At 44.4% G+C, this 25,259-nt stretch overlaps 1 protein-coding gene across 4 annotated transcripts in view; it reads right to left on the bottom strand.

Annotated features, from left to right (window-relative positions):
- Nucleotides 1-14,445, bottom strand: part of fgf12a (fibroblast growth factor 12a) — a 29,644-nt gene extending 15,199 nt beyond the window's left edge. The window contains exons 1-3 of one of the 4 annotated variants that reach the window (XM_070973534.1): nt 7,322-8,396; nt 7,149-7,255; nt 2,661-2,712 (exon numbers count right to left, since the gene is read on the bottom strand). In XM_070973534.1, the coding sequence (XP_070829635.1) occupies nt 2,661-2,712; nt 7,149-7,255; nt 7,322-7,517 (355 nt within the window). In that variant the 5' untranslated portion in view covers nt 7,518-8,396. Of the gene's footprint in view, nt 1-2,660; nt 2,772-5,934; nt 5,983-7,148; nt 7,256-7,321; nt 8,397-14,030 lie in introns of those variants that run through there. The other 3 variants (XM_070973531.1, XM_070973533.1, XM_070973532.1) reach the window with 3 other exon arrangements.
- Nucleotides 14,446-25,259: the final 10,814 nt, after the last annotated feature.

Here is a 25,259-nt window from a genome sequence, read left to right as displayed (position 1 = left end):
GGCTGGGCCGGTGCAGGCACAGAGCTAAGAGATTCCCAGGGATCTTCTGTCGTCAAAGGGCCACACAAAATGGGTTCAAACAACCCAATAAAGCACAATCCTTGGAACGTGGAGTCTTCCAGTGGAGCAGTAATCGGCTACAAGCAAATCCTGCAGGTAGGCTGAAGGAATTGCATTTGATGTGAGGGATACTGGTGCAGCAGGAAATAAACCCTGCAGGAAAGGTTTAGAGAAACACTGAGCCAAACTTCAAATGCCAAGGGCACGTCTCCAAATCCACAGAGAAATGCCAATCCAAAGATGGGAGAGCTGGTATATAGTGTACAGTGCAGGTGTGTTCTTATGCGTGGTGACAGTCCTTCTCCATGCCAGAGTTGGTGAAGTCCTTGACACTCGTAACTTGGTCTGCAACTACAAAAAAAAATGTCTTGCTTCATCCCACCCATCAGCCGGAAGCATCAGCGGCATCAGAGGCCGATGGACCGTGAACGCCTCATTCTGCAGGTGTCTATTAACCAGCAAAATCTTTCTCGAGCCTCATTGTGCGCAGCTAATTACCGCAGGCGATCAAATGATGACAATCAAATTAATAACTGCTCAGATTTGAACATGGGTGTTAATTAAGTGAATGTGTTTCACAGCCCTTGCAGTTAGTTATGCAAAGGTCTGCCAGTCAGCCGTGCTTACGTGCTGCTTTTAAGATGAATATTTTGGGGTGAAACAGCTTCCTATGCAAAATCTGATGATTTTCTTAAAGCAGAATACCATTTAAGTCTTTACGCATTTCTGCCGCTGCTGAGCTGTGTCCTTGCCTCAGCACTTGTTGTCATCCAGTGAAGAAATGCAGGAAACAATAAAAGATGGGATTGAAATGCACTCCGGGCTCAGGTCACTCCTAGTATGCAGGCGGCATCCTGCGCCTCAATCCCACGGGCTCCCACTGAACCTCCCTCTGAAAATAAATTACTGTATCCCATCTGCCTCTGCTGAGGATGCTGCAGGTCAGAGGGTGGTGTGGTTCAAGGGTGGGGGTAATCTATTATTCTAATAATCCAGCCGGGCGATCAATAGTTCAGTGCAAGACTTGAATACCAAATCCACTATGTCCATTTCTATCTCTCTTAATCACTCTCTGTTTGTCTTTTACTTTTTCTTTCTCCAGCTTTCTACTGCAAAACACTGCAAATTCCTCCGGCTGCACCTCCTGCTCCCCTCTGCTCTCTTTCTGCATCTTCCCTCGGACCGTCGCTGAGCTCGATGCATCTCATATAGAGAATTATTCATTGGGTACAAACGGAGAAGGTGGTATTTTTAGCTTCCTGTGGCTGAATTATTCACTGCATTCCTCCATCCCTGGGCCAGCAGGACTGCTTAACAAGAGGATTACCTAGAGGTGGGGAAACCCTCACATACAACAAAAACCTCATCAACCCCAAACCCTCAGAACACAATGAAGGCTCCAAAAAAACAGCAACGTGTTAAAGGTGCACAGAGGAGATGCATTGTGTTCTTCTTCTTCTTCTTTTTTTTTTTTTTTTTTTACTATTTTCCTCCTGTGCTATAATCCTTTTCTGAAGACCTTTCATGTATGTCATAAGCGGCTCTCGCTGAATCTATGTCCTCATAAAATATAAAACGAGCAGTGACAGGGAGAAGCCGTTCTTTTCACCGCGTGACTGCTATGGTACAGCAGCTTTGGCTCCAGCTTCATTCAAGATTGGCAGGATGTTTTAGAGAAGAAAGGTCATGATTGGTTTCCTGTCTGGCGTCAGTCCAGACGGGGAGTGTCGTCATTATCACTTTGGCGACCATTCTCCGCTGACATATATCTCTTCCTTGATCCTTCACTTTCATGGGGAACTGCTACAAAAGCCTATATGTTTTAATAAAGAAGACTCTCTGCAGACTCTACTGATCTTGCCTTTTTCTGATCCTGCGAGAGCGGAAGGGGTGTGACAGCTTTAGGGGAGTATACCCTGGAGACTATTTATCCACTGGTTGTCCACTATGGAAAGTCGATCGGTGGTGAAATATTGCAAACTACTGGCTCAAGGAGGGAATGTCATGACAAGGAGTGAAGCTGCAGGGCTACACTTGTTTCAAGGCGATGGGTTTTTCTAGGAGGGAATTTCTGCTGTCACACACACACTTGGAATCAATCAAAACAATGTTACGCTTACACTCGTGCACAGTAGAAATGGTTTACTTAGAGAGATGTTGGAATTAATTTCACTTAGGGATAGAAATTTTAATACAAGATGCTCCATAAATATTGCATTTACTTACCATGAAAGGTATACTTTTGAGAAGGCTGGGTAGGAATTCATAAATCATCAGAGAACGTTTTGACACATTTATGTCCACGGTTATATCTCATGCATGCTATTGCATAACCACATGCAGAAAAGAGGCCATTCTGCCTTGTGGAATTTGGTGAATAGTTCTCTTTGAAATTGTAGGGTTTTTTTGTCGTGATAATCCAATTCAACGAGGGCATCTTAAACTAATTTTGGAGCGCTTTAGGCTGGCATCAGTTATATAAGAATTAAAAACGATTTAGCACAGCATATAAAATGTGGTAATATATTATATAACCAAGTGACTCATTGCCATTAAATGATTTATGGTGGAAGCTGTAGCTTCCATAGTGCTCCACTCACTGTTGTCGCTGTTCTCGTCCTTGCTGCCGTCGATGGTTCCATCCGGCTGCATCTGCAGGTAGAAGCCCTGCTGGCTGAACAGTCGCGTCACGATGCCTTTCAGCTGCGGCTCTGAAACGCGCACACACACGCACACAGACACACACACACACACGCATACGACACACAAACCGCCGGCCAGACCACAGCCCCCATCCCCACCAAGAAAATGTCAGAGCAACGTTCTCATAAATGTGACAAGCACACACAAAAGAGCTGATGCCTCTACCTTCAGCTACTTGTCTGCATACTCACAGCTCATCTTATCAAGCTTTCTTAATGTTTTACGAACACATGTTTCACAAACATAAAATGTACAATGTTTAATTCATTCAGTTGGCTGTGGAAGATGGAGCGTACCAGCAGAATAATTACAGACTTTTCATCCTTTAGATTAGTGGTGTGTTTGCCTGCCAGATCATTTCAAGGCTTAAAAAAACATTTCTGACTTGCAGAATTTAAATACAAAATTTAGCACGAGATCAGTCTCGAAATATATGGATTGAATACTCAATTACAATTAAGTATTTAAAAAAATAACACAGAAATGGTCCTTAATGGCACAATCCAGCCTCCACAGTTGACTGCTAACATAGAAATTAAATAAAATAAACTTACAGCCCTAACGACTTCAGTCCAGCTGTTGAATATCAATAAGACTATGATGGACAGATTGTAATGAGTCATCTGTTGTACAACATAATGCCAAAATAGGGTAAGCAGCTGTTTGACTGGAAGGCCTTTACAATGAAAACAGCATGACAGAAAATCAGTGAGATTGTTGTTACTTTCGCATAATGTCTGACTCCATTTAGCACAGAAAAATGGCTGGCTCTGCATCATTTAGAAACCCCTTTAAAATCACTTGGTAATATACACTGACATGCCAATGGTTCTTTATTTGGTATGAAGCAACAGTGCATTTTTGGGCTGATATCACTTTTATTCAATAAAATTCTCTCTTTAAGGCAACAGGTTCGCCTCAAAGGATTCCAGTGCTTTTTCTTGACCTAAGAGGAAACTGACCTAAAGTTTCCAGGTTTTTTTTGTTGTTTTTTTTTCACAGTAATAACCCTGAACCGACCTCCAACTTTGAGGCTGCGACACCTGGCACCGGGCCAGAGTGCTGCTCGAAGCGCTCAACACTTCAGGGGAGCAGGTGGAAAGGAGGATTAGCTCGGGGCAAAGAGAGCCTCGGGCAACGCCGGGGGGAAAAAATAGCTGTGTAAAAAACTGTGTTTATCTGAGGGTGAACGTAAGTGCAGTCTCCACGGTCTGTCTAATGTCCGGCAGGTCCTTTGATTTTGTGTAAAAGCGGTAGCCAGAGCCAGATGACACCATTAGCATAAACAAGACTTGGATTGTGGCTTTTGACAAGGAAACACTGGAGCGGTAAAGCTTTGAGATTTATGTCTCATTTCTGAGTGCAGGTAAGAGGAGATAGAGAGTATGCATATGTAACTAATACAGTCATATTTTTCTTGAGGTTCACTATGAGTGATGAAACACCACTGCACAGCAATGTTTTGTTTTTGCAATGGCAGAGATTTTGAGACAAGCTCCACTGAAATCAGACAGCAACTCAGATGCTGGGTGTTACTAATCCTTTGTTTATCCTCTCCCTCTTCATTCTCACAAAAGAAACAAATTATGTATTTTGTCACAACTGAATTGATGCTCGCTTTCATTTTACGTGCCTAAATAAACATTTCGGAACTGAAAATGCTTGCTTGGCAGGGCTCACAAACCTGACGTATGCGACTGGGGTAAAGGCAAATGAGTGAGCCCGGCTGTCCTCCAAGGTCATAACAAGACTCGGAGGTCATGCAGTTCAGTGCGGTCCACTCCGGCATGTAAAACCCCCGAATGATTTGACAGAGTGAAAGATTTTTAAACTTGGTATCAGGAGAGAGAGAAAAAAGATCCAAGTTCTAGATCTGTTTACAACAGAAACAGCAGACGTTAAGTCTTTACATGGAAACTGATCACTGCAATAATTATCTATTCATATCTTACAGAAGACAAGTGTGTGGAGGAGAGAGACCATAGGAAGACTAAACCGAGCAGTGACCCCCCAGCTAGAGTGGGTTCACCTCAACTGTACATCATCCTGACCAGCAGTTCCCAACTCACCTACCCCTGGGGTGGGGCCATCAATTCCTGGGACAGGCCCTTCATCATCCATCACAGGCACGGTGAGGAGACTCTGTGTGTGTGTGTGTGTGTGTGTGTGTGTGTGTGTGTGTGTGTGTGTGTGTGTGTGTGTGTGTGTGTGTGTGTGTGTGTGTGTGTGTGTGTGTGTGTGTGTGTGTGTGCCTGTGCGCGCAGACTTATGTGCGTTTGACAGCACATGGCAGTGAACACGTCAGTCAATCACATGTGATAACTACACTTCCATAAATTAAGGCGTCAACTTGGCCCGAGCAGTCGCTGACGGCTCATCAGTCCCCATCATTTAGCAGAGAGTGTGTGATGTGTGTGTTCATGTGTACACACCAGGCTAAACTCCAGAGAGCAGAGTACAACATGTGTTTGTGCATCAGTGACAACATACAGCAGGTCGTCCTGTGTGCGTATGGGCCATTAAAATGTCAATAAATTTACTTCATACCAATACAGAAGGACAAAAACATTTAGGTACGTCGACAAATGGCGTCATGACCATGAAATGGTGAATGACCACCTGCTCTGATATAGTGTTTGACAGGGAGAAACACATCATATCCATATACACCAAAAAATACACTACAGTCAGAACCTCTACTACACTTACACAGAAGTACTTGACACATATTTACAGACATAGAACAAGGAGCGAGGGTAAAGACTGATCCGACATTGACTGACAAAGAGAATGAGGCAGAAACAAAATGAGAGGAGGCAGAGCCAAAGACAAGGAGAGGAAAGAGACAGAGGAGCGACAAACGACTGGCTATAGGAGAGCTTGAGCTACGAGGAAAAGAAAAAACAGATACGAAATTAAGCTGAAAAAATCCAAGAAAGCCACACAGAAGGAGGAATGAAAGAAAAAAGAAGAAATCAGCAAGGGAGAGGGTCGTCGGCTGTCAGACAGGTGTTGAAGCCCCCCGCCCCTCCCTGCCTCCCACCCTCCCTCTCTCTCCCTCCCCGTCCACACCTCCCACCCACCCCGGCCGAGGGGGAGTCGACATGGGCGCGAGATGGGGTGGAGACGAGAAGAAACACAGCACACACGGATGGAGGCTGAGCTACTGACCTAGCCTGCAGCCCTTATGGGACACCTGTGGAGGTTTCGAGGGTGCATCTTACGAAGGGGGGGGAATAGAAGGAAAAACAACAGTCTTTTAAACAGGCAGAATTCAGAAATTCTCCAGTGTATCGGCTGTTTATATGCAAATATATGGCATGAAATATAAGGATGATGAATTAGAGGAAATACAGCAGCTGTCTGTCTGTCTGTCTGTCTGTCTGTCTGTCTGTCTGTCTGTCTGTCTGTCTGTCTGTCTGTCTGGTCATGTATGTGTCAGCTGAGAGGAGTTACCTACCTGGAGGCCTGACTGGCTGGTTGTCTGCTCATGTTTCTATTCAGGCATTTTATGGCGGTTTTGGGCGCTGAGTTTGTTTGTGTGATGAGGCTGCGCTACAACAGGGCTTTGATTCAGTCTGTCTGGCTGTCTGTCTCCATTGTCCTCCCTTTCTGCCTTAAAAATTGATGTCTGTCCTCCTGCCTCATCCCTCATCAGTCGGTCTGCAGGACCTGACTGTCGTGCATCACACGGATCTGGATTCAGAGAGGGGCGACTTGCACTGCTGGCTTCTTATCTGTGCACCATGGACAGACCCAGGAGGACTGAAAGGGGAAGGCTGTACCATGGAGTGTGGGTAGTAGGCACGGAGCCTATGTCCATGAATACAGTGAGAGTAGCCCTTAATCACCAAGCTATACCTCCCTTCACTGCAGTAAAGCTCCCTCTCTGCAATAAACATTTACCATTAAAACATTTAATCTGAAAAGAGCCTTGGTGCACTGCAGTGCAACTGATCTCCCCTCTGTACCCCAATCTGCAGTAATATTGAATTAGGCAATTTGAAGCAGCCTTTTTGAGTGCATTCAAGTTGTGTGTGCGTGTGTGTATGTATGTGTGTTCGGAGGGGAGGGGGGGGGGGAGGGGGGGGTGCAAAAATTAAGCATGCAAAATCGAAGGCTTAAATATTCTGTAAAGCTGCTGGACTCCAGCTCTGACTGGCACACAGTAGCATCAGATTTGTTCCAGGGTTATTGATTATTCCGATGAGAGCAGGATCACAATAAATAAAGGGGGAACGTCACAGCTTACAGATCATTTCCTATACATTCTGGCTGCTCTTGTTCGGTATGTGGGGGAGGGCTGTGTCGTGCGGTGGATCGACAGACAACAAGGAGGTCTAATGGAACAGGTGGATTTTTTTCGCACCGCGGAGAAAATCTACCTTCTCCTCCGGTTGAGATTGGAGCCGCTGACTGCAGTATAATGCCTCTGCTGCTCCAAAGAGGGGCGGGGTGGGGTTGGGGGGTTGGGGGGGGGGGGGGGGGACTGCTTCCATACGCACACATAACACACATCAGTTCAAAAAGAAAAAAAAAGAAAATCTACAGCACTGACCTGGTCGCCGCCGCACGGGTCTTTTCTTGCCGCTGCAGAAACGGACTTTGCTGAAGACCCCCAAGAAATGCCTCTCGCATAGAGAGCGGGGGTCTTTGCTGGGGCTGGGGCGACGTTTCGAAGTAGAGACCCGGTCGCTGTTGGACTCCCTCGCCTGGCGTTTCTGCCGGATCAGGGAGCTGGCGATCGCGGCCATCTCCCCGAACCGAGTCTGAAAAGCGAGAGTCTAGTTCGGCAGAGGTCGGATCTTGGTGCAGCTTCTTGGCGCAAAAAAAGAGAGGAAAAAACCCCCCAAGAGAGTTGATTGTGTGTTACGGGTCCACGAGTGTTTCAGCCAAATGTCATCCTGATCAGAAAATCCTCCGAGTCCCGGGCATCATTGCGCTTCGGGCAGCCTCATCATGTGGGGACAGTGGCGTGTAATTGAGCTGCTGCGAGTTTATGGCACTCAGGGCTTCGATTCAACAGCGGCTCAAATCTACGGGCTAGGCCACAGGGGCCGACATATCAGCCGTGAATACATGCAACAGTCTCGACAAGTTGATGCAGCTGCGTGTCATGGGAGAGCTTTCAGGTATTCCAGGTGAACGGCGCCGCGTCGGACGAGCACGACTTCGTAATCCTCATCTGCACAGCAGCTCTATCCTCTGGCTTCCCGACGCCTCGTAACAAACCTAAAATCCATGCACGGGACGCTCGTGCGCGGCTGGAGAAAGGATCCTAACTTTCCCCCCCTTAATTAGCCTATTTACTCCACGCACATCGATGAATGAGACGCTGGTCCAGGCCGGGGGAGGGGGGAGGGGGGCGGTGCAGGAGCCCGAGATATGTGAGCCCAGTCTCCGGTTCTGTCGATGGCACCTCTGAGTGCAGCCGGAAAAATGGAATCGGCAGCAGAGGCTATACTCTGCAAGGATGCTGCAGAGATGTAATGTAAAAGGCTGCAGGGATGGATTGTCGTCTGAAAAGCAACAATTAGTTGAGGCGAACACACGCCGGAGTGCTTTTTGTTGTAGCGCACAAATGATAATGTAGCCTGAGCATTATTCCCAGCGCGTCCCGAATGGATGCTGTCGGTGTGTTACATCGCCGACAGCGAGGGTGGACGGTCGCGGTCCATGCCCCCCACCCCCTTCTCTCTCTCTCTCTCTCTCTCTCTCTCTCTCTCTCTCTCTCTCTCTCTCTCTCTCTCTCTCTCTCTCTCTCTCTCTCTCTCCAACTCTTTTAACGCAATCATACGTGATTGAGGTTCGTATTAGGAATTCTCGGAGGGGCGTATAGGGAAAGATAGATCTCCAGGATGAAAAGATGTGATTATAAAATGTATGTTTAAGCAAAAAAAAAAGGGGGGGGGGGGGGTCTGGGTGGGTGTTTATGCAGGATGGAGTGGGTAATGTCCTTTGGGGTCATGTGTCTCTTTAAATTACAATTGAAATCCGAAGTTGCACGCTAGTTTTCCAATTGGGGCACGTCGGTCAGCAAGGAGGCAGCAGTGTGCATGAAGAAAGATAAATTTAAATCGGGTTTGGCTGATACCATACAGCATTCTTATCCGCATAGCTTCTGCTTTAGGGACACCAGCACGCATTTTATCTTCTAAAAGCCCGTGGCCACACATGCCGTAAAGAACATATTAAATCTGGCTAAAAGGATTACCTGCAACAGGTTTCTGCACGACCAAAACACCAGTGGTACACGGACGACCCAGACGGTGACACAACACATGGATAAATGCGATTTAGGGCTTATGGAAATGAAATGGACTACCCCACGACACACCAAAACATTACAAATGACACCCTCAACAGCTGCACAACAGTCCTTATCGCAAACCATGAAAAATACTGCAACACCAAAGCTTCGACCGCTGCCCCTCAGCAGTCTTTGCAGGAAAGAGGGAGTGCATACATGAATACACGAGCATGTATGACAGAATACATTCTGCTAAGATCATCTGGGGACACGTGCAAGTCAACTGATTACGTTTTACTGCAGTTGCATGCAGCACGGAGATAAATGTTCCTGTTTTCACTGGAATGAAAGAGAATGACTTTAGAATAAAGATGAATCAAAGGGCTCAAATATTTCCTGCAAACGTGTGTGTACCAGCATGTGCCTCTGGGTACATGTTTATTATTGCATGGGCTGGGGATCACACACACACACACACACACACACACACACACACACACACACACACACACACACACACACACACACACACACACACACACACACACACACACACACACACACACACTAAGATAATGCATTTCCCAGCCCCTTACCCTTACCCTAAAAACCAAGCCTTAACCCTCCAACAGTCCTTTGAAAGTCCGAAAGTGAGGACCAGCCAAAATGTCCTGACTTTCCAAAAATGTCCGAACTCCCAAGGTCTGAAACTAAAATTGGTTCTCACAAAGATAGCTGTACGATTACAAAAACACACGGTCGTGCTTCCATCACTTCAAAGGACATGATATTGACTTGGAGATGGATGTGTACCCTAACCCCTAACCATAGCCACTACTTGCCTAAACCTAAACCTAACTGTAACCCAAATCTTTCTCCTAAAATGTAATTATTTACATTATGGGGAGTTGTGTTTTGTCCCCAAAAGGACGGCGAGTCCCCACAACGCGAGTGTGTAACAGATTTCTGTTCTCACAACATGAGTAAAACACATCCACACACATCAATACACACACACACACACAGTGGGAGGAAGAACACGTGAGTCTTCAGCAGCACAGCAAAACCTCTCTCTTCCCTGTGATGAAACAGCATGAAACATTTAGAGGCTTTTTCTAGGACTCGGTTTGACATGCTCTCTCCAAACTGAACCCGGAGAGAGATCAAGAGAGAGGGAGAGAGACGGTTTCATTTTGACTACCACTGTCTCACCCCTCCTCCCTCCCTCCTCCCCATCACACACTTACGTAAGATTTTGGATATAATGGATGAAAGCGCTGAATGTGAAGCGCTGGTACCCCGGTCAGCCCTTCGTGCGTTTCTACGTGTGTGTGTCTGGCTGTATGTTGTGCGTGGGTGTGTGTGAGAGACACACAGAAAGAGAGAGATGGAGGGCAGCTACAACCTTTCACACAGACAGACAGAGAAAATACAGAGAGCAAAACAAAAGTTTAGAAAGTGACGGCTGGACTCTAAATCACAGCCCTCAGTCTAGCTTTGTATTCTTATCGAGTTGCAAGTGAGCGATAGAAATGAACATGTCACTGAAGCATAAAGGAAGATCAATAAGAATTTCAATAAAGCATTCATCATTCTAACGGATATGCGGGAGTGTGATATACATTTCTTGGAAAAAAAAAAGAGCTGCTGGGTTGTGAGCTTTCTCAGAAATGGGAGGGCCTGTGTGGTGTGGAGCGCTCTGGAGACAGAGGACGTATATCTTTGTCAGGAAAAGATAAAGTATTCCCTAATGACGATCTGCTAGGCGTCGTCCCTCTACCAGACACAATTGATGCTCGCTTCATTCCAGCTGAGCGATGTCCACGTGCGGTAAAACACAGCTGCAAGGAAATGCACTGCAGGCAACACCGCTTGAATTCTCCATTAAAATGATTTGACTCTGAACGTTTGCCCGTTCATTGATAGAAACAACGTCTTTATGCTATGAGTATTCTGAATGCTGTGAAATACAGCTGACAGCATACAGGAGGTGTGGTTTCATTTCGGGTTTTATCATTTAAAGTATGAACCATGATGCACACTGACCTCTGCAGCACAGGAATGACATATCTCTGAAAACTTAAATGATCCAAAGCCCCAGCGTCCCCCCTCCCCCCCCCCCTTTAGGTGCCACCAGGACAAGAGCTGACTGCCAGAGTCCACAGTAATTTCTTTATACCTGCTGCCCCCTTGTGGAAAAAGAATGAACCACGGGTGTTGAGAAAGAGAGAGAGACTGAAGTTAGTCACTCTAACATGTCCTTGAGACACCTCACAGATTTGTTGACTCACAATAGCTGGAACTAGTTTTCATCGCGTAATGTCTGATAAACTGTCTTGCCAAGTCTCCGGAGGCAAAGAGGAGAGACGTGTGAGAAGAAGTGCGATGCTGAGGCTCACGATGCTCCTTTCCACATTTACACTGCCAGCCCAAACCACAGCTGACTGCAGTTAGTGTGATAGCTACAGACCAGAACAGCGCAAGTTGCATGGATGAACAAAAACAAAGAGATTCTTCCATGAATGCGTTTCCCCACATTTACCATCATGTACACACATTGGAAAATACTCCAGCAGCTTATCTTAACTGTTGTTCTTTTGTGAGCAAAAAGCCACAAAACCAAACAAGCCCAGGCAGAGAGATGACAACCAACTGCTAATTAAGACTATCAAGGCAAATTAATTCAGTCATTAAAAACAAATCGTGCTTGACGAGAATGCAAATGCATTTCGCTTTGGGTGTTTGATTGCACTGAAAATGCCACACATCAGTCTGTAAAGACATCAGGATTGGCTGACGGAGAAAAAAAAAAGCTGTTGCCAAAGTAATTTCAATGAAACCTGACGTTCTATTGATTCCACAGTCAGATGGAAACTGACAATGATTTTGCATTGCAGTGCCATTATTAGAAATAAGTATAACCACTTGTGAAGACACGCTTTTATTACTGGTTGTTTCTCCATTATGCCACCCACCTGCAATCCACCCTGACTGTACTTTAACTTTAACACAACAAAAGCCAGGTGCCAACTTGACACTACAAAGGAAAGCAGGTGCAAACATTTAAGCCTACTCAGAAACATCTTTCACCGAAAATCCCTGGGTGGCAATCCTGGCATAGTGCCTGAATCTGTAGAGCGAAACACTCTCCGCTCTTCCTGCTTTACATGATCTTGTACGGGTCAGCGTCCCCCAGAACAGTGAATAACGCACTCAAGATTATCAGCTGAGGTTTCGACCCCTTTTTTCTGGAGAGTTAGTCTGATGAGTGATTGCTGAGTTAATAATGCTGACAGCCAACTTCAGATATGGGTTCATATTAGCTGTTCAGCGGCGTAGTGTCTGTTTAAAGCGCTAAAAAAAAAAAAGCATGCTTTCATCACATTGCAGCTCTATTTTTGGACAAGCAGCAAAGACACAGCAGACACTTGCAAATGAACCACAGCGACTCAAAAACAGAGAATCAAATAGAGAAACGATTCAACTTGTGAATGAGCTCACAAGTTGCAAAATATTAAACAACCCCCCCAAATCTGACGCAGCTTCACCTCAAGCAGCTTTAACTAGATTTGTGCATTCATGCTTTGCATCCATTTGTGTCAACACCTGTGAGCTGACTCATAAGGTTCTGATTGAGGTCACGAGGTTCATCTAACAGTGAGCAGAGATGCAGGATAAGGACCGGTGGCGCTTTATATCCGAGTCCTCCATATCCCAGTGTGCGTGCTGCTTTTGGTCCAAGTACCTCAGAGGAATCAACTGTGCTTAATGGAGTTTCTAATTGTCTGCCCTGAATTTGAGAGCCGGCTCCAGCTGAAACTGCTGGAGATCCAACGTGCTGCAAGAGACGAGAGGAGACAGGAGAAGGTGTTGCATTTGTCTCCCAGTAAAACGGCGTTTTGTCTCGCTCCGGAAATACTGAAGGATGTTTTTTTAATGACTTTGGAGATGCGGTTATGTTAGGAGTGAACAACAGCAGCAGCGCAGTGAGTTGCTCAGACATGACTGGAGGACATGGCAAGCATCTTAGGCTTACTGCCAAAGACTGTTGAGTGCTGGTTGTGTATTAGAGTGTGTGTGTGTGTGTGTGTGTGTGTGTGTGTGTGTGTGTGTGTGTGTGTGTGTGTGTGTGTGTGTGTGTGTGTGTCATTGAGACTTCACACCACTAGGTGCAGCATGTTCTGTAGTGGACATATGGCAAAGTAAGACACTTTGAAAAGTACTGTTTGATTCTCCAGGTGAGGGGAAACCATATTCCTACGCTGTCCCTGGTTTTGCCAAATGGGAGATTGGGGACTTGTGGAGGTTCAAAATAAGGGCCCCAAAATCCAAAATAAGAAGTTTCATTTCAACAACAGTGCTGAAGGAGGAAATGGGAGTTTTCACAACTAATATTCAGTTATCCACTAAGAGTAGAGACAGCAGGGATTATGGCGCAAAATGTAACCGTTTAGGGGTCCTGGTGTGGTCTAAATCTATTTAAACATGAAAAGTTTGAGTGCCCCCGCCTCGGACTGCTTCTGCTATGGCGCTATCCGAGGTGCTGAACCGCGCTGCTTTGTTTGGGGGCCCTAAAGCAGCGCTGCCTCTCCAGGCCCCTGAAGTTTAATGACTTGATCCCTGCATTGTCCTTTTTTTTTTTTTTTTTTGGCCCGCTTCGGATGCAGCACTGTAACGCGATCGTCTGCAAAATATTGCTCGGTCTGGGTAAAGTAAGTGGAGCCCTCTCCGGAGGAGTGCGGCTGGATGCCGACTGCCAGCAGCTCCCCGCACACAAAACTCGGGACAGATGCACACACGGAGCACAAGGATAAGCTCCCTTCATTACAGACTCGAAAGATGTTACTCACACACTCGAGCGGCCAATGAAACCACTCACCCCCCCTCTCCTCCTCCTCCTCCTCTCTCTTTATCTCTCCCCCCTTTTTCTTTTTCTTTTTTTCCCCCCATCACTCAAGAGAGAAAGCATGCAAAGCAAAGGTAGCCATAAAGCTATGGTGCTATGTTTGTCTCTCACCGTTGGTGATAGTGGTCGACTTCGATCGTTGTCCACAGAAACACTGCAGCATATGCGCTCCTTTCTGAAGGAATGGCCTCAGAATCCTCATTGATTTGGGTTGATGGGAGCCTTTCTCAATCCAAACAATCGGACAACGCTATCACAACACAGCAGGGTCAGGCAGCATAGCGTAGCCAGCCAGCCAGCCTCTCTCTACAGGCTCGCAGCAGCCCTCAAAACGCCGGAAGGGCACAGTCTGCAGGACAAATTACGCTAAAACGAGGCATCTTGAGTGATTCCCCCTCTCTTTCTCTCGCTCTCTCCCTCCCTCTCTCTCTTTCTCTAGCCCTATCTCTCTCTTTCTATCCTCTTCTCGTCCACCGTCGGTCATTCGCGTTCACGGCACACTCCTCTTCCGCCACGGCAGGCAACGCAAGGACGTTACAATGTGCTCTTAATTGTACATCCCCCCCCTCCCCAGCCCCCCCACATGCCTCCGCGTCTTTACCAGCAGCGGACGTAATAGCAGGAAAGGAGGGAGGGAGGGAGAGAGCATGCACGCCAAAGTTAAACTGCAGGCAGGGGTAAGTGGCAGGCCGGCGAGTGAGGTAATGCGGAGCTGACAGTTAAGACGACAAGGGCTGCACGATCCGACGCTGCTGCACAGATGTTGTGCCCCCCCAGGAGCCGATACTTTTTTAAATATTTTTTTTTTCTTCGGATCCATTGGGAACAAGCGGTCAACGCAGAGCCTACGTCAGCTGCAGCCCAGCGCTTTAAAGACAAAGGTGGTCCACTTGACACATGCGTGGTGTAAAAGTTTATTGCTCAGTCACACTGCGCTGTCAACTCACCTCAGTGTGTGTATACTAAAAGTGCATCAGGCCAGACAAGAAAAGAACAACCTATGTTATAGCGCCAGTGCACGCGCACTGACTTACGTAAAGTCAGTCACGTGGCGTGAGTGGTAAAAGTTGATCAGGTCCTGTGGCAAAGTAGTGGTTGTCACTTGTTGACATTTACATGCAAAGTACAAATTGTGGGTTGCAGTGATGGAGGAAGTGATCAGATCATTTACTTAAGTTAAAGTAGAAATACCACACTGTGGAACTACTACACTAGGAGTTACTAGTACACATTATAAGCTAAGTGTACTTATAGTATTGAAAGTAAAAGTATTCAGTTCAGAGACTAAGACTCTGTGAGTGTTTAGTGGTAAATTATATAATTTGATTATTATTACTGAGGAATCAGTGTACAAGTATCATTTTATTATTGTAGTAGGTCGAGGTGGAGCTAATTTGATCTTTTTAATAGACATTTATCCGCAACAAAACATTGTAATTTAACATCATAATATGTTTTGTAAGTAAAATCTTAATTTGTCTAGTAACTGTAAAAAGTAGCCTGCACCTCTGAAATGTGGTGATATAGAGGTAGAAAGCAGAAATGGTCAAGTAAAGTACAAGTACTTCAAAATTGTACTTAGTTACATTCCACCGCTCCACACTGCAGATATTTCTCAGTAAGCAGACAAGCACTTTTCAAAATAAAAGTTCAAAAGTGCTTCATAAGTAAACCAGAAGCAAACAATCAAGCAGGTAGCATAATAAAGTGTACAAATTAGCATTAAAGCTAATGAATGATCATTCGAAGACTCGTGGCAATCGCATGTGAAAGTGGTAAAGTCAGTTTGATCTCGCTGCATTAGCTGCTCTTACAAAACTGTTTTTAAAAACTATGGCTCAGTACATCTATGACTGAATGCAATCAACACTAAGACAAGAATATTTGGAGCATCACAGAAAAACAATAACATGTTACCAAAAAAAAAAAGCAGTGCTAACATAAATGAGACACTTGGAATAATGCATGGAGATATAGCAAATAGACAAAAATGCCTATGTGATTCCAAACTTTCACAAATGTGTGTTATCTGTCACCTGATGCCCTTTCAGTGTATTTCAAAAGATCTTTTTTGTTTGTTTGTCTGTTTGCTAATCCAAAATTCCCAAAATCTCACTACAAAATTTGGCTCTGAATGTGGAGCATTGCACTGAGCTGTCATAAAAGCTATGTGCGACTGTCTACTCTAGGGGGTGCCATAACATAAAGCACTCAGGCTAAAGTGAGACGCAGAGAGACTGAGGTTTGACCATGAAGTGGAGAGAGGAAGCGAGAGAATGAGACATCACTAGTTTGTGAAGTATTCAGATTCACTAAAGTGAAAACACAAAGATCTGGATTCCCTGTGTGCGGACACATTGTTGTCCTGGGGGCTGTGCAGTGGACAAAGACACTCTGCACAACCTCTACTGCAGCATTAATTTAACACACTGCTGCATTTTCACAGTATTTCACTGTGTGTCTAATATTTCATAACATTCCTCTTTCTGGTGCTCACTTAACCTTGCACCATGAAAACAACAGATTATATGGTGCCAACTACCCTGGGAACATGCCCTCACAATGTATAATGTATACAGTGTGCATAAAGGGACGTTTTAGGTCAGCAAAATGCCTCAACAACAGCATCCACGCAAATAAGGAAAGGTCAGAGAGAGTAAAGAGAGAATGGGTGGAGGGAGTGAGCTGGCAGCAGACCCAGAGTCACAGATACGGTGATGGTGCTATATATTCAGCTCCCACTATACTGTCCTACTGCAGAGCCAATCACCACTATATGCAGAGGGAGCATGAGGAGGAAAAAATGAGGAAAAGGGGGTGACAGCACAGAGGGCATGGGGAGGAAGTGAAATTCAATAAAAATGAACTCAAATTTATCAGATTTCCTGGCCAAAACAACAAAAATACACACGCACTTTACAGCCTTTATGTGCAGCATGTTGTATTTGTGTAGGCTAATTAGCTGGAGTGAGATAGAAAACACACACATATGCATGTGAAGAAGGGCTTTAGAAGGGCTGAAGATACAGAAACTGGCTGAAAGCAAGATATAAAGGTATAGAATGATTTGTTCATTTCACTAATCACGACTCAATGAAATTAGATGATTACCAAAGCAAATAAGCACTGATCTGTGTCGTGTTATTGATAGAACATATTCTCTGGTGGCAGATATGTAGTCGCAATATTCTCTTTCAAAAGATTGCAGACTATCCTCTCCAGCTCCCAAATATCTGATTAATCACTGCAGCGCCAGTGATAACAGTAAAACTGTCCAGAAAATTTGTTTTAAAAAATAAAGTAGCTGTATGCACTGACAAAATTAGTTTCTTTCCAACTCTTATCAGTAATGGATCTATCCATCTTACCAAGTTGCAGTGTGTTAAACAGTAACACAACTTAAATAGATAGATACAGAAAGATACAGATAGATACATACAGCTGCAGGATAATGTTGAATTTGCATTGCTACAAGCAACATTGACTTTTGCTGTCCTACCTTTGAGTGATGTTCAGTTTATGTATTTTTAGGGAAATACATAGATTAAATGTCTTTCAAGCTGAGAAATGAAGTCTGCAGGTATTTCTTTCAGAGTGAATTCATCCCCAACAACCTCTGCCAGTGAGGTAGGACAGACTGCATGCGGCCTGAGAGGCAAAACCCAGGGCAAAAAACCATCCTGCCCGTTGCTTTGAGCATAAAGAAATGAGCGAAGGTGACTCAGATTAGTGCATCAACATTTTTAATCTGCTCCTCTCTTCTCTCATCTGCACTATGGTGGCTGAGCAGTAGGTGGAAGATTTTTCCAAGAAAATCAACTTGAAACAATAAAAGTCCAGGGAACATTTTCCAGCATTCCCAGCGGAAATTACACCTATGGGAGCGCTGACTTCAATTATTCCTCTTGTCTTCAGACCCCATGTGACACTTGGTGCATGATAGGTCTTCAACCACTCCACATGTGTCATATGTAGCTGCAGCTTGTCCAAAAAAAGACGTGTCCTGTTTGTATTTGAGCAAACTCAGATCTGTCTGTGATGACACTGTGGAAAGATGTGAGACAAGCCAGCTCTCATTTCACCTTCCTATAGACTGAGGTTAAACTGTTCACCTTGTAAGGTGACACCTGCTTTGAACGTAACTGCAATTGAAATGTATCGTGTAGAAATCTATTGTAATTATGTTCATCAAACATTAGAAGAAAAAAGTAATTGATATTTCAATGCCCCTTTGTTCCAGATCGTTTTATATGAAAGAAGAACTGTGAACGTTTAGTTTAAAACTTTATTTTAATTTATTATTTCTGAGTAAGAGGTCTGGTTGTTTCTGCAGTCGGAAGCAAAACTACTGTATTCAAAGGATATTTAACCTCAAACTATTCAACAAATGCTATGATTTGACTTGATATGACACTGTGGAAAAAATGTTTTATCTAATATTAAACTTAAAGGGAAATTTAAAGCACATCATATAATGCTAACTGCTATTCTAATTCTGAAATTACTGGGAGGATGACTCAGTTGTTTGTGAGGCATGCTGCATGAGAAAAACAGACCATAAAAAAAACCTATGAAAAAGCCACTTTAATGCCTGATGTATTAGAGTCACATTATACAAAATATTCTGACTAGAGAACTGGTTTACAGTGGCATCAAATATTTGGGTCTTAATTGTTTGTTTTACAAGTATTATATTGTTTACTGGTTCTTTAAAGCACAATAATTTGATTGCATCTTTTATCCCATTTACAGCTTAGATGCTTTTCTCTTCATCTCTCATGTGTTATTCTGTGTTCCTACTTGAATTCCTTTCTGCACACAATAAAACATAACTTGCTTGAGATAGAATCCATCACAGTGCCTGTTTCTGTTCTCATCAAAGTGACTTTATTGTGTCGTGCAGACTTTTCAGCACGCACTTCTTCCAGATGGCCTTGCACCAATGTATTTGACAAACTCATGCAGACACATATTGTCTATCACAACCAATTTTAAAGGATCAACAAGTTAATTTTCAGTCAGTATTGAGATTACCGCAAACCAGGAAATGACTCAAAGTTAAACAAAACACATTAAAGTTCTAAAACATCACTGATGCACTGGACAATGGTCGACATTATGTAAAGTGAATCTCATTTGGTTGGAGCTAAAATATATAGACACACTGATGGTGCTTTAAAGTGTTGTGACAGCATCCAGCCACAACAGTCTGTACAGAGGAGAAGAAGAAGAAGAAGAAGAAGAAGAAGAAGAAGAAGAAGAAGAAGAAGAAGAAGAAGAAGCCACACTGTGTTGTACAACAGCACAGAGTCACTGCTGATGGTAACTACCATTTGCTGAAATGTCAGGAAGCATTCTCATATTCTGCAAAGCTACAGGAACGTCTGTGTGGCTAAAATCAGCGGCACTGCAAAACTGTTAATGTTTGCATCAAATACAGCTGCCAAATATCTCTTGCAAAATGACAAGTATGCAAACTTGAGGTTAGGGAATCAGCCTGAGGACAACAAAGCAGCAACAAGACACTTGTCACAGATAGCACATCAGCATCACAAAGCAGAGAAACAACTAGTCTTTTCACTTCTCATATATGACAACAGGAGGATTATAATGGTGTTTTTCTTGTGGGGAGGGGATTTGCTACACGTACATCATTGTGTGCACTGTCATGGGGCTTGTGCGCACGCTAGTAATTGTCTATATTGTTTCCTGCTCGACCCAACAATGAGAAGAGATTTGTCATATACATATTAATGAAAGTAAAAGGACAGGAAAGCACAAAAAAGAGGGTAAAAAAGAAGCAGAGTATTTAATTCAAGCAATAGTCAAGACTGCAAAAACGTGAGGAATAAGACATGAGAGGTTGAGATTGCTGTCGTGTGCATGGCAGAGAAAGAGGGGATTTAAAAGACGGGGAGAGTGTGTGTGTGTTTGTGTGTGTGTGCGGGGGGGGGGCAGATGTGAAAAATGAATCAGCAGCTACACTGAATGGCTGCGTGTACATGTTTGTAAAGAGCTTTTCATAAAAGGATAAGGATGCATAAGGAAGACACCTGGGTCAGTGAGAAGTGCCAGATCCCACAGAAATGTGCTTTATCTTGACTTAAGGTGTGTGTACAGCATGAGGGGACAGTAATGGCCACAGTAACCTGCTTGGGGCACTCCGGGGGACCCTATTAACCTCCCATTCGCCCCTCTCTCAGAGCATTGTGTTCAGTATACCAAAGCTGGAATATTGCAGAATAGGTTTGATGTTATAAATAAATAGCAATATGCACATGTAAACACAGTAAGAGCATCACCTTAAAACTCGCTTTCCCAGAGTAGAAACTAGTTTGGTCTTCATGCGCAGTGACAAATAACAGAAGGGATGGGTCACAGCAGACAGATATGAAGACACACTGCCACAGAAACACTGAGACACAAATAGTTGTTCTAGAGGACATGAGTTTAGCTGAAGAGGCCCCAGTACCACTAAATTAAAAAAAAAAAAGATATTTCATGCAGTCAATCAGTTAATGAATATAAAAGCAGGCCATAAGGTTAAAACTAACAGGAAATGAATATGACATAAATAAATAAGCCTTGCTGTCATCATACAAGAGCCGGAGAGACGCAAACACTGAGTCAGAGTCACAAAAAGGAAGACAGCTCGTACTGTAAGGTCAAAGTGATGAACTACATTGGGCTGGTATTGACTTTTTATCATGGACATCAGCCGCTGCTAATATGTAGAGTATAACTGACTCAACTTGCATTGTTATATTAGTTATTTTTAATACTTCCACAGTTTAAGTGCACATAAAAATGAAGACGAGGAAAAGATCGACAAAGTCAAATGAGATTACGTGAATCATAAAGCTGCTGCACACTGTGCGGACTATTAGCTACAATACAGGACAGGCATTATGAGTGACAGTAAAGCAAAAAGCATTTCATATTTGTCATAATGAGCACCTTATTTCCCCAGTGTGGCATCAATGAACGAGACCACAAACTCTGCAGATCCCTAAGTGGGTTTAAGAAAGGTGAAAGTCAGGTTTACAGCCTGGAGGTGAAAAACAAACTAGGCAACACAACACAGGAGCCCCCTTCCCAGCTACCCTGACTGCATACCCACTGTACACTCCATGACTTCTGGATTTTGCTTTACTGTGAACTCTGGGTAAAACAGATCAGGGTGACCCCAAGCAAGAAGGTTACCCTACTTAAGCAAGGGCACCCTGTCCCTTATCCAAATATATCTGAAGAGGGTGAATGCACCTGTATTCTGTGCTTTAACCCCATGCATCCTTAAACTATGCCCTGCAAAACACTGCCAACACAAGCACAACACCCCAAATGCTTGAGAGTGAGTTACATCTTTTAAGCTGTGTGTAACCACTAAGCAGCATCTAGTTTATCATGCAGCAGACTCCATCCTGTAGCTCTGAATAACAGCCTCTATAGCCCATTACAGGCAGAGTTGAAAAGCTTTGTCAACAACACGCATGCTGATCGTTGAGGCCACACTGCCACCGCTGCACAGGGAACAGCAACACATTCATCTGAAGAAAAGTGGAGAGCCAGCAGTTTTTTGTCTAAATCAGCTGACAGCACCGGCAGAGTGAAGGAAAGCTCGGCCAGGGAGACGAAAAGCTGTTTACCATGGGCAGCATTGAAGGTGAAAACAGTGTAATGCAGGCCTAATATTTGCACAAGTTGCATTCCAGATGCTTTTTAACACATTGTGGAGTAATAGTGTAGATGAATCTGAAGGATAGCCCGTGCTGGAGAGGTGCAAGCTGCTTAACGGAGAGGGCAAAGTAGTCGAGGCGGGAGCCTGAGCCACGGAGCCGGAATACAGCAGCAGCATCGCGCTGCAGCACTGAAGCATGTGCTGATCTGTGGTCGGTTAACATGCAGCATCATCCGCATCCTCAACTTCCAGCCCAGGCTATGAAAGCGCATCCCTGCCCTACTGCGTGTGGTGATCAGCTGCAATTAACAGCACAATAACAAAGTTAGACGTTTGTGTATGTGTGTGTGTTCCGCAGTGTGAGCACAAACAATCCGCACAAACAAGCAGTGCCCACGCCCCCAGAACACAACTAAACCCCAAAACAAAACCAGCTCATAACTTATTCACATACAAGCACGTGGAAGTTTCTTACCGGCGTTTTTATCACCCATGTCCCCTTGCGGTGCAGGAGTTGAAGATACTGCCGACGTAGGCTGAGGGAATGCGCTTGGAGCTGGTGCGCGCTCGTTTCTTCAGTTGGGACAGCCGAGCAGAGGGGAGGCAAGTTGCTTGTTTCAAGTGATAAATGAGCGAAACGAGCTCCTTCTGGGACCGAAGCCCTGGCACGTGCGGCAGCGAAACCGGATGCAGCCCTTTAGTGAGCTCGTGCTTACCCCTTGGTGTTTGCAAGAGTTTCTGAGTAAGGTGCACTGAGGGCTCAGGTAAAGAATGAGGGAGGGCTCTGTGTGTGTGTGTGTGTGTGTGTGTGTGTGTGTGTGTGTGTTGCAGGGAGAGGAGGAGTACAGTAGCCTTTTGTCAGGAGCTTTTCTCACACTCTTCTGCTGCTCACAAACCAGCGTGCTTGCACTTGTAGTGCTGACAAAACTGTTCTATTTTATGGATAAATCCATTCAAATGGACTATTTCAGTGGCTGCTGTTGCAATTTGGTGGCTGTGCTTTTTTTTTTTTTTTTTCAGATTAGCAGAGCCAATAAGCTTAATTACAAACTGTATTTTTGATCAAACACTGAGTAAGAAAATCTTTGGACATAAATATTCATGAATGAATGAATGAAGTTCTTATTATTGTGCTGTGCATACTCAGCCCATCCTTACAAGACCAGTTCATACCAGCCAGATTCATTTACACATTTCAGACTTTTGGATCTTCACGTCCACCACTAAATTCATAAGTTGCTCATGAGACATGTAGTGTATAGTATGAAACATGCACTATATACTACAAGAGAATTAAACGATCAATCTTCCTTTCTTTTCTCTGCTTTCAAGACAAAATCAGCTAACTTAAGCACATCGAAGTCAGCCATTGCTATTCACATCACCTGCATGTCTGAATATTTCACAGCCATTTCAAGGAAAATATTCTTTAGCACATCGGGCCCAGCAAGATTATGCTTGCAGGATGATATGTTCCTGTTTATCCTAAATTCACCACAATGCCAGCACACTTGTCTTGTATGTATATTTGTTACTTTTAACCATTCTCTGCTCAATCAATAATAAATAATTTCCACTCCCAGCCCACAGTGAAGAGCTCTGCTGACCACCACGTTGCTTTACTGTTAGCAAAGGCAGACAATATTTTGCTGAGAGACATCAATATTTAATGAATGAATCACGGATCAATAGTCACGTCCTGAGCATCTGACTCTTTATTGGGCCTGTTATTTGATTATACTGCAGTAGAGTTCTGATAGACATTGTGTACAGTATACAAAGGCTGGGCTGTGCATTCAGAATGAGCTGGCTGTTCTTGAGGAACTTGCTAGTGTTGTGTAATCAAATCAGTGTGAACTGCCAGAGCAGGTATGCACACAAAGATACAGTGTGTGCATAAGTGTGCTGCTCTCATATTATTCAAGTGCCCCTCTTATTTTTACCTCCAATTGAACAGAAAAAATCCTCTGCTTACACACTTTTTTGAAATGCTTTTTTGGAATTGGAATATCATATTGCACATCATCCTGTGGGGTATTTGGGGTAGGGCTTTGCATTGGTGGAGCCACCCGGGGTCAACTTCACGCAGTTTAACGGTGTAACTCAGCTGCAGACTGCCTGCAGACATACTGCACGCTGACCAATGAGTCTCAAGATCTATGCAGAAAAAAGAAAGAAAAGAAAACAAGTCACAGTGTGGTATTATCTAACTGGCCCATTGATCCGTGTCTTAGAAAGCTCCTCGTCAGCACTCTGATGGGACGCTATGATAACAGCTAGAGTTTCCTCTGATGGTATAAAAAGACTGTGCTGCTGGTATAAGATGTTTCAAGCCTTTGGGCTGAAATAGAAGCCTCAAGGCCAAAATGACGCTCAGCGTCATGCCTGTGAATCCACAGCTCTGTAACATGGGGGGCAGACGTCACAGTTGCTTTTATTATTCAGTTTATCTAGACACAGGTCCAGTAAGATTAATGGGCATCCTACACGAATGACAGGTTGTTCTGATTTCAGACACCACACTTCCTGTCACATGACCAAGGCCTTGCTGCCCTGTTGCCGACATAGGCCAAATCCCGGCTGGCGTCGGTTCACAGCAAATCGATGAGAGGACCTGAAAGAGGACACCTCTGCTGGGGGAAATAAATGCACTGCATTGATCAGAAAGGAACCTATAGTCCTGGACAGATTCAGCGAGGGATGAATGTGTGTGTTTGTGTGAGGGTTGTGTTGTTGTGTAGCAGAGCTGCAGCCCTGTATCTCTCTTTTGCCAAAATTCAAATCCCAACCAGCTTTTTAACCAAGTTAACGTCTGCTGACACTCAAATATTTATGATTCTCACCCATTTTTCGTCTGCTCCCCTCCCTCTCTTTGGCCTCCACACCCCTGTGCTCTCTTCCATCACTGTCAACCCTCCCTTCCCTCCTCTGCTGTCTCTCTTCATCCCTCCTCCTCCTCCTCCTCCTCCTCCTCCTCCTCTCCCACAGCTCCCTGTCCTGCCCTGCCCCAGACCTGCACCCATAGGATATCATCTAACTTGGCAGTGTGTCCTTGGGCCCATACAGTGGCAAAGGCATATTGCTCTCCTTTCTTTGTACACTGTACTTTTCTGTAAAGCTATCTAATTTCCTCACAGAACTGTGCGATTGTATTATAATGTCCCCACGGGATGCATTGCCTGCTTCAGTTAAGATTAATTACCTACCTACTCCTAAACTTCTCTCATTCTTTTCTAGCTCTATATTACAGCACCGTTCTGCAATATTGTGTATAGCTAAAGCAGCCCAGCAAGTCAAGTGCAGATATTGCATTGGAGGAGAGCCCTAGTTACTCTGCAGACACTGCAGTGCAGCCTTCTCACTGTAAACTCTACCTTCTTCACCTATTTCTGGAGTCACTGGCAAGCTTGTGAGAAGTTTGTGGAACTTGTCCAAATGCCAATAGCAACACCTTGTGCCATCAGTACTCTTCAGATACTGTCCATGGCTCCCACTACTTTCTCTCTGGTTTTAATGAAAACAAACTTTATCAAATGTTTTAATAAGAATGAGAAAATTTGTCAGTAATTGTGATTTTACTAATATTTTGGCATTCTTAAGAGTGTATATCAACTCGGGTTTTTTTTTTTTTTCCCACAGTGCTCTCTCTCTCTCTCTCTCTC

Source organism: Chaetodon trifascialis, chromosome 11 (genome assembly GCF_039877785.1).
Source record: "Chaetodon trifascialis isolate fChaTrf1 chromosome 11, fChaTrf1.hap1, whole genome shotgun sequence".
Taxonomy (NCBI): Eukaryota; Metazoa; Chordata; class Actinopteri; order Chaetodontiformes; family Chaetodontidae; genus Chaetodon; species Chaetodon trifascialis.
This window is presented reverse-complemented; position numbering and strand designations above follow the sequence as displayed.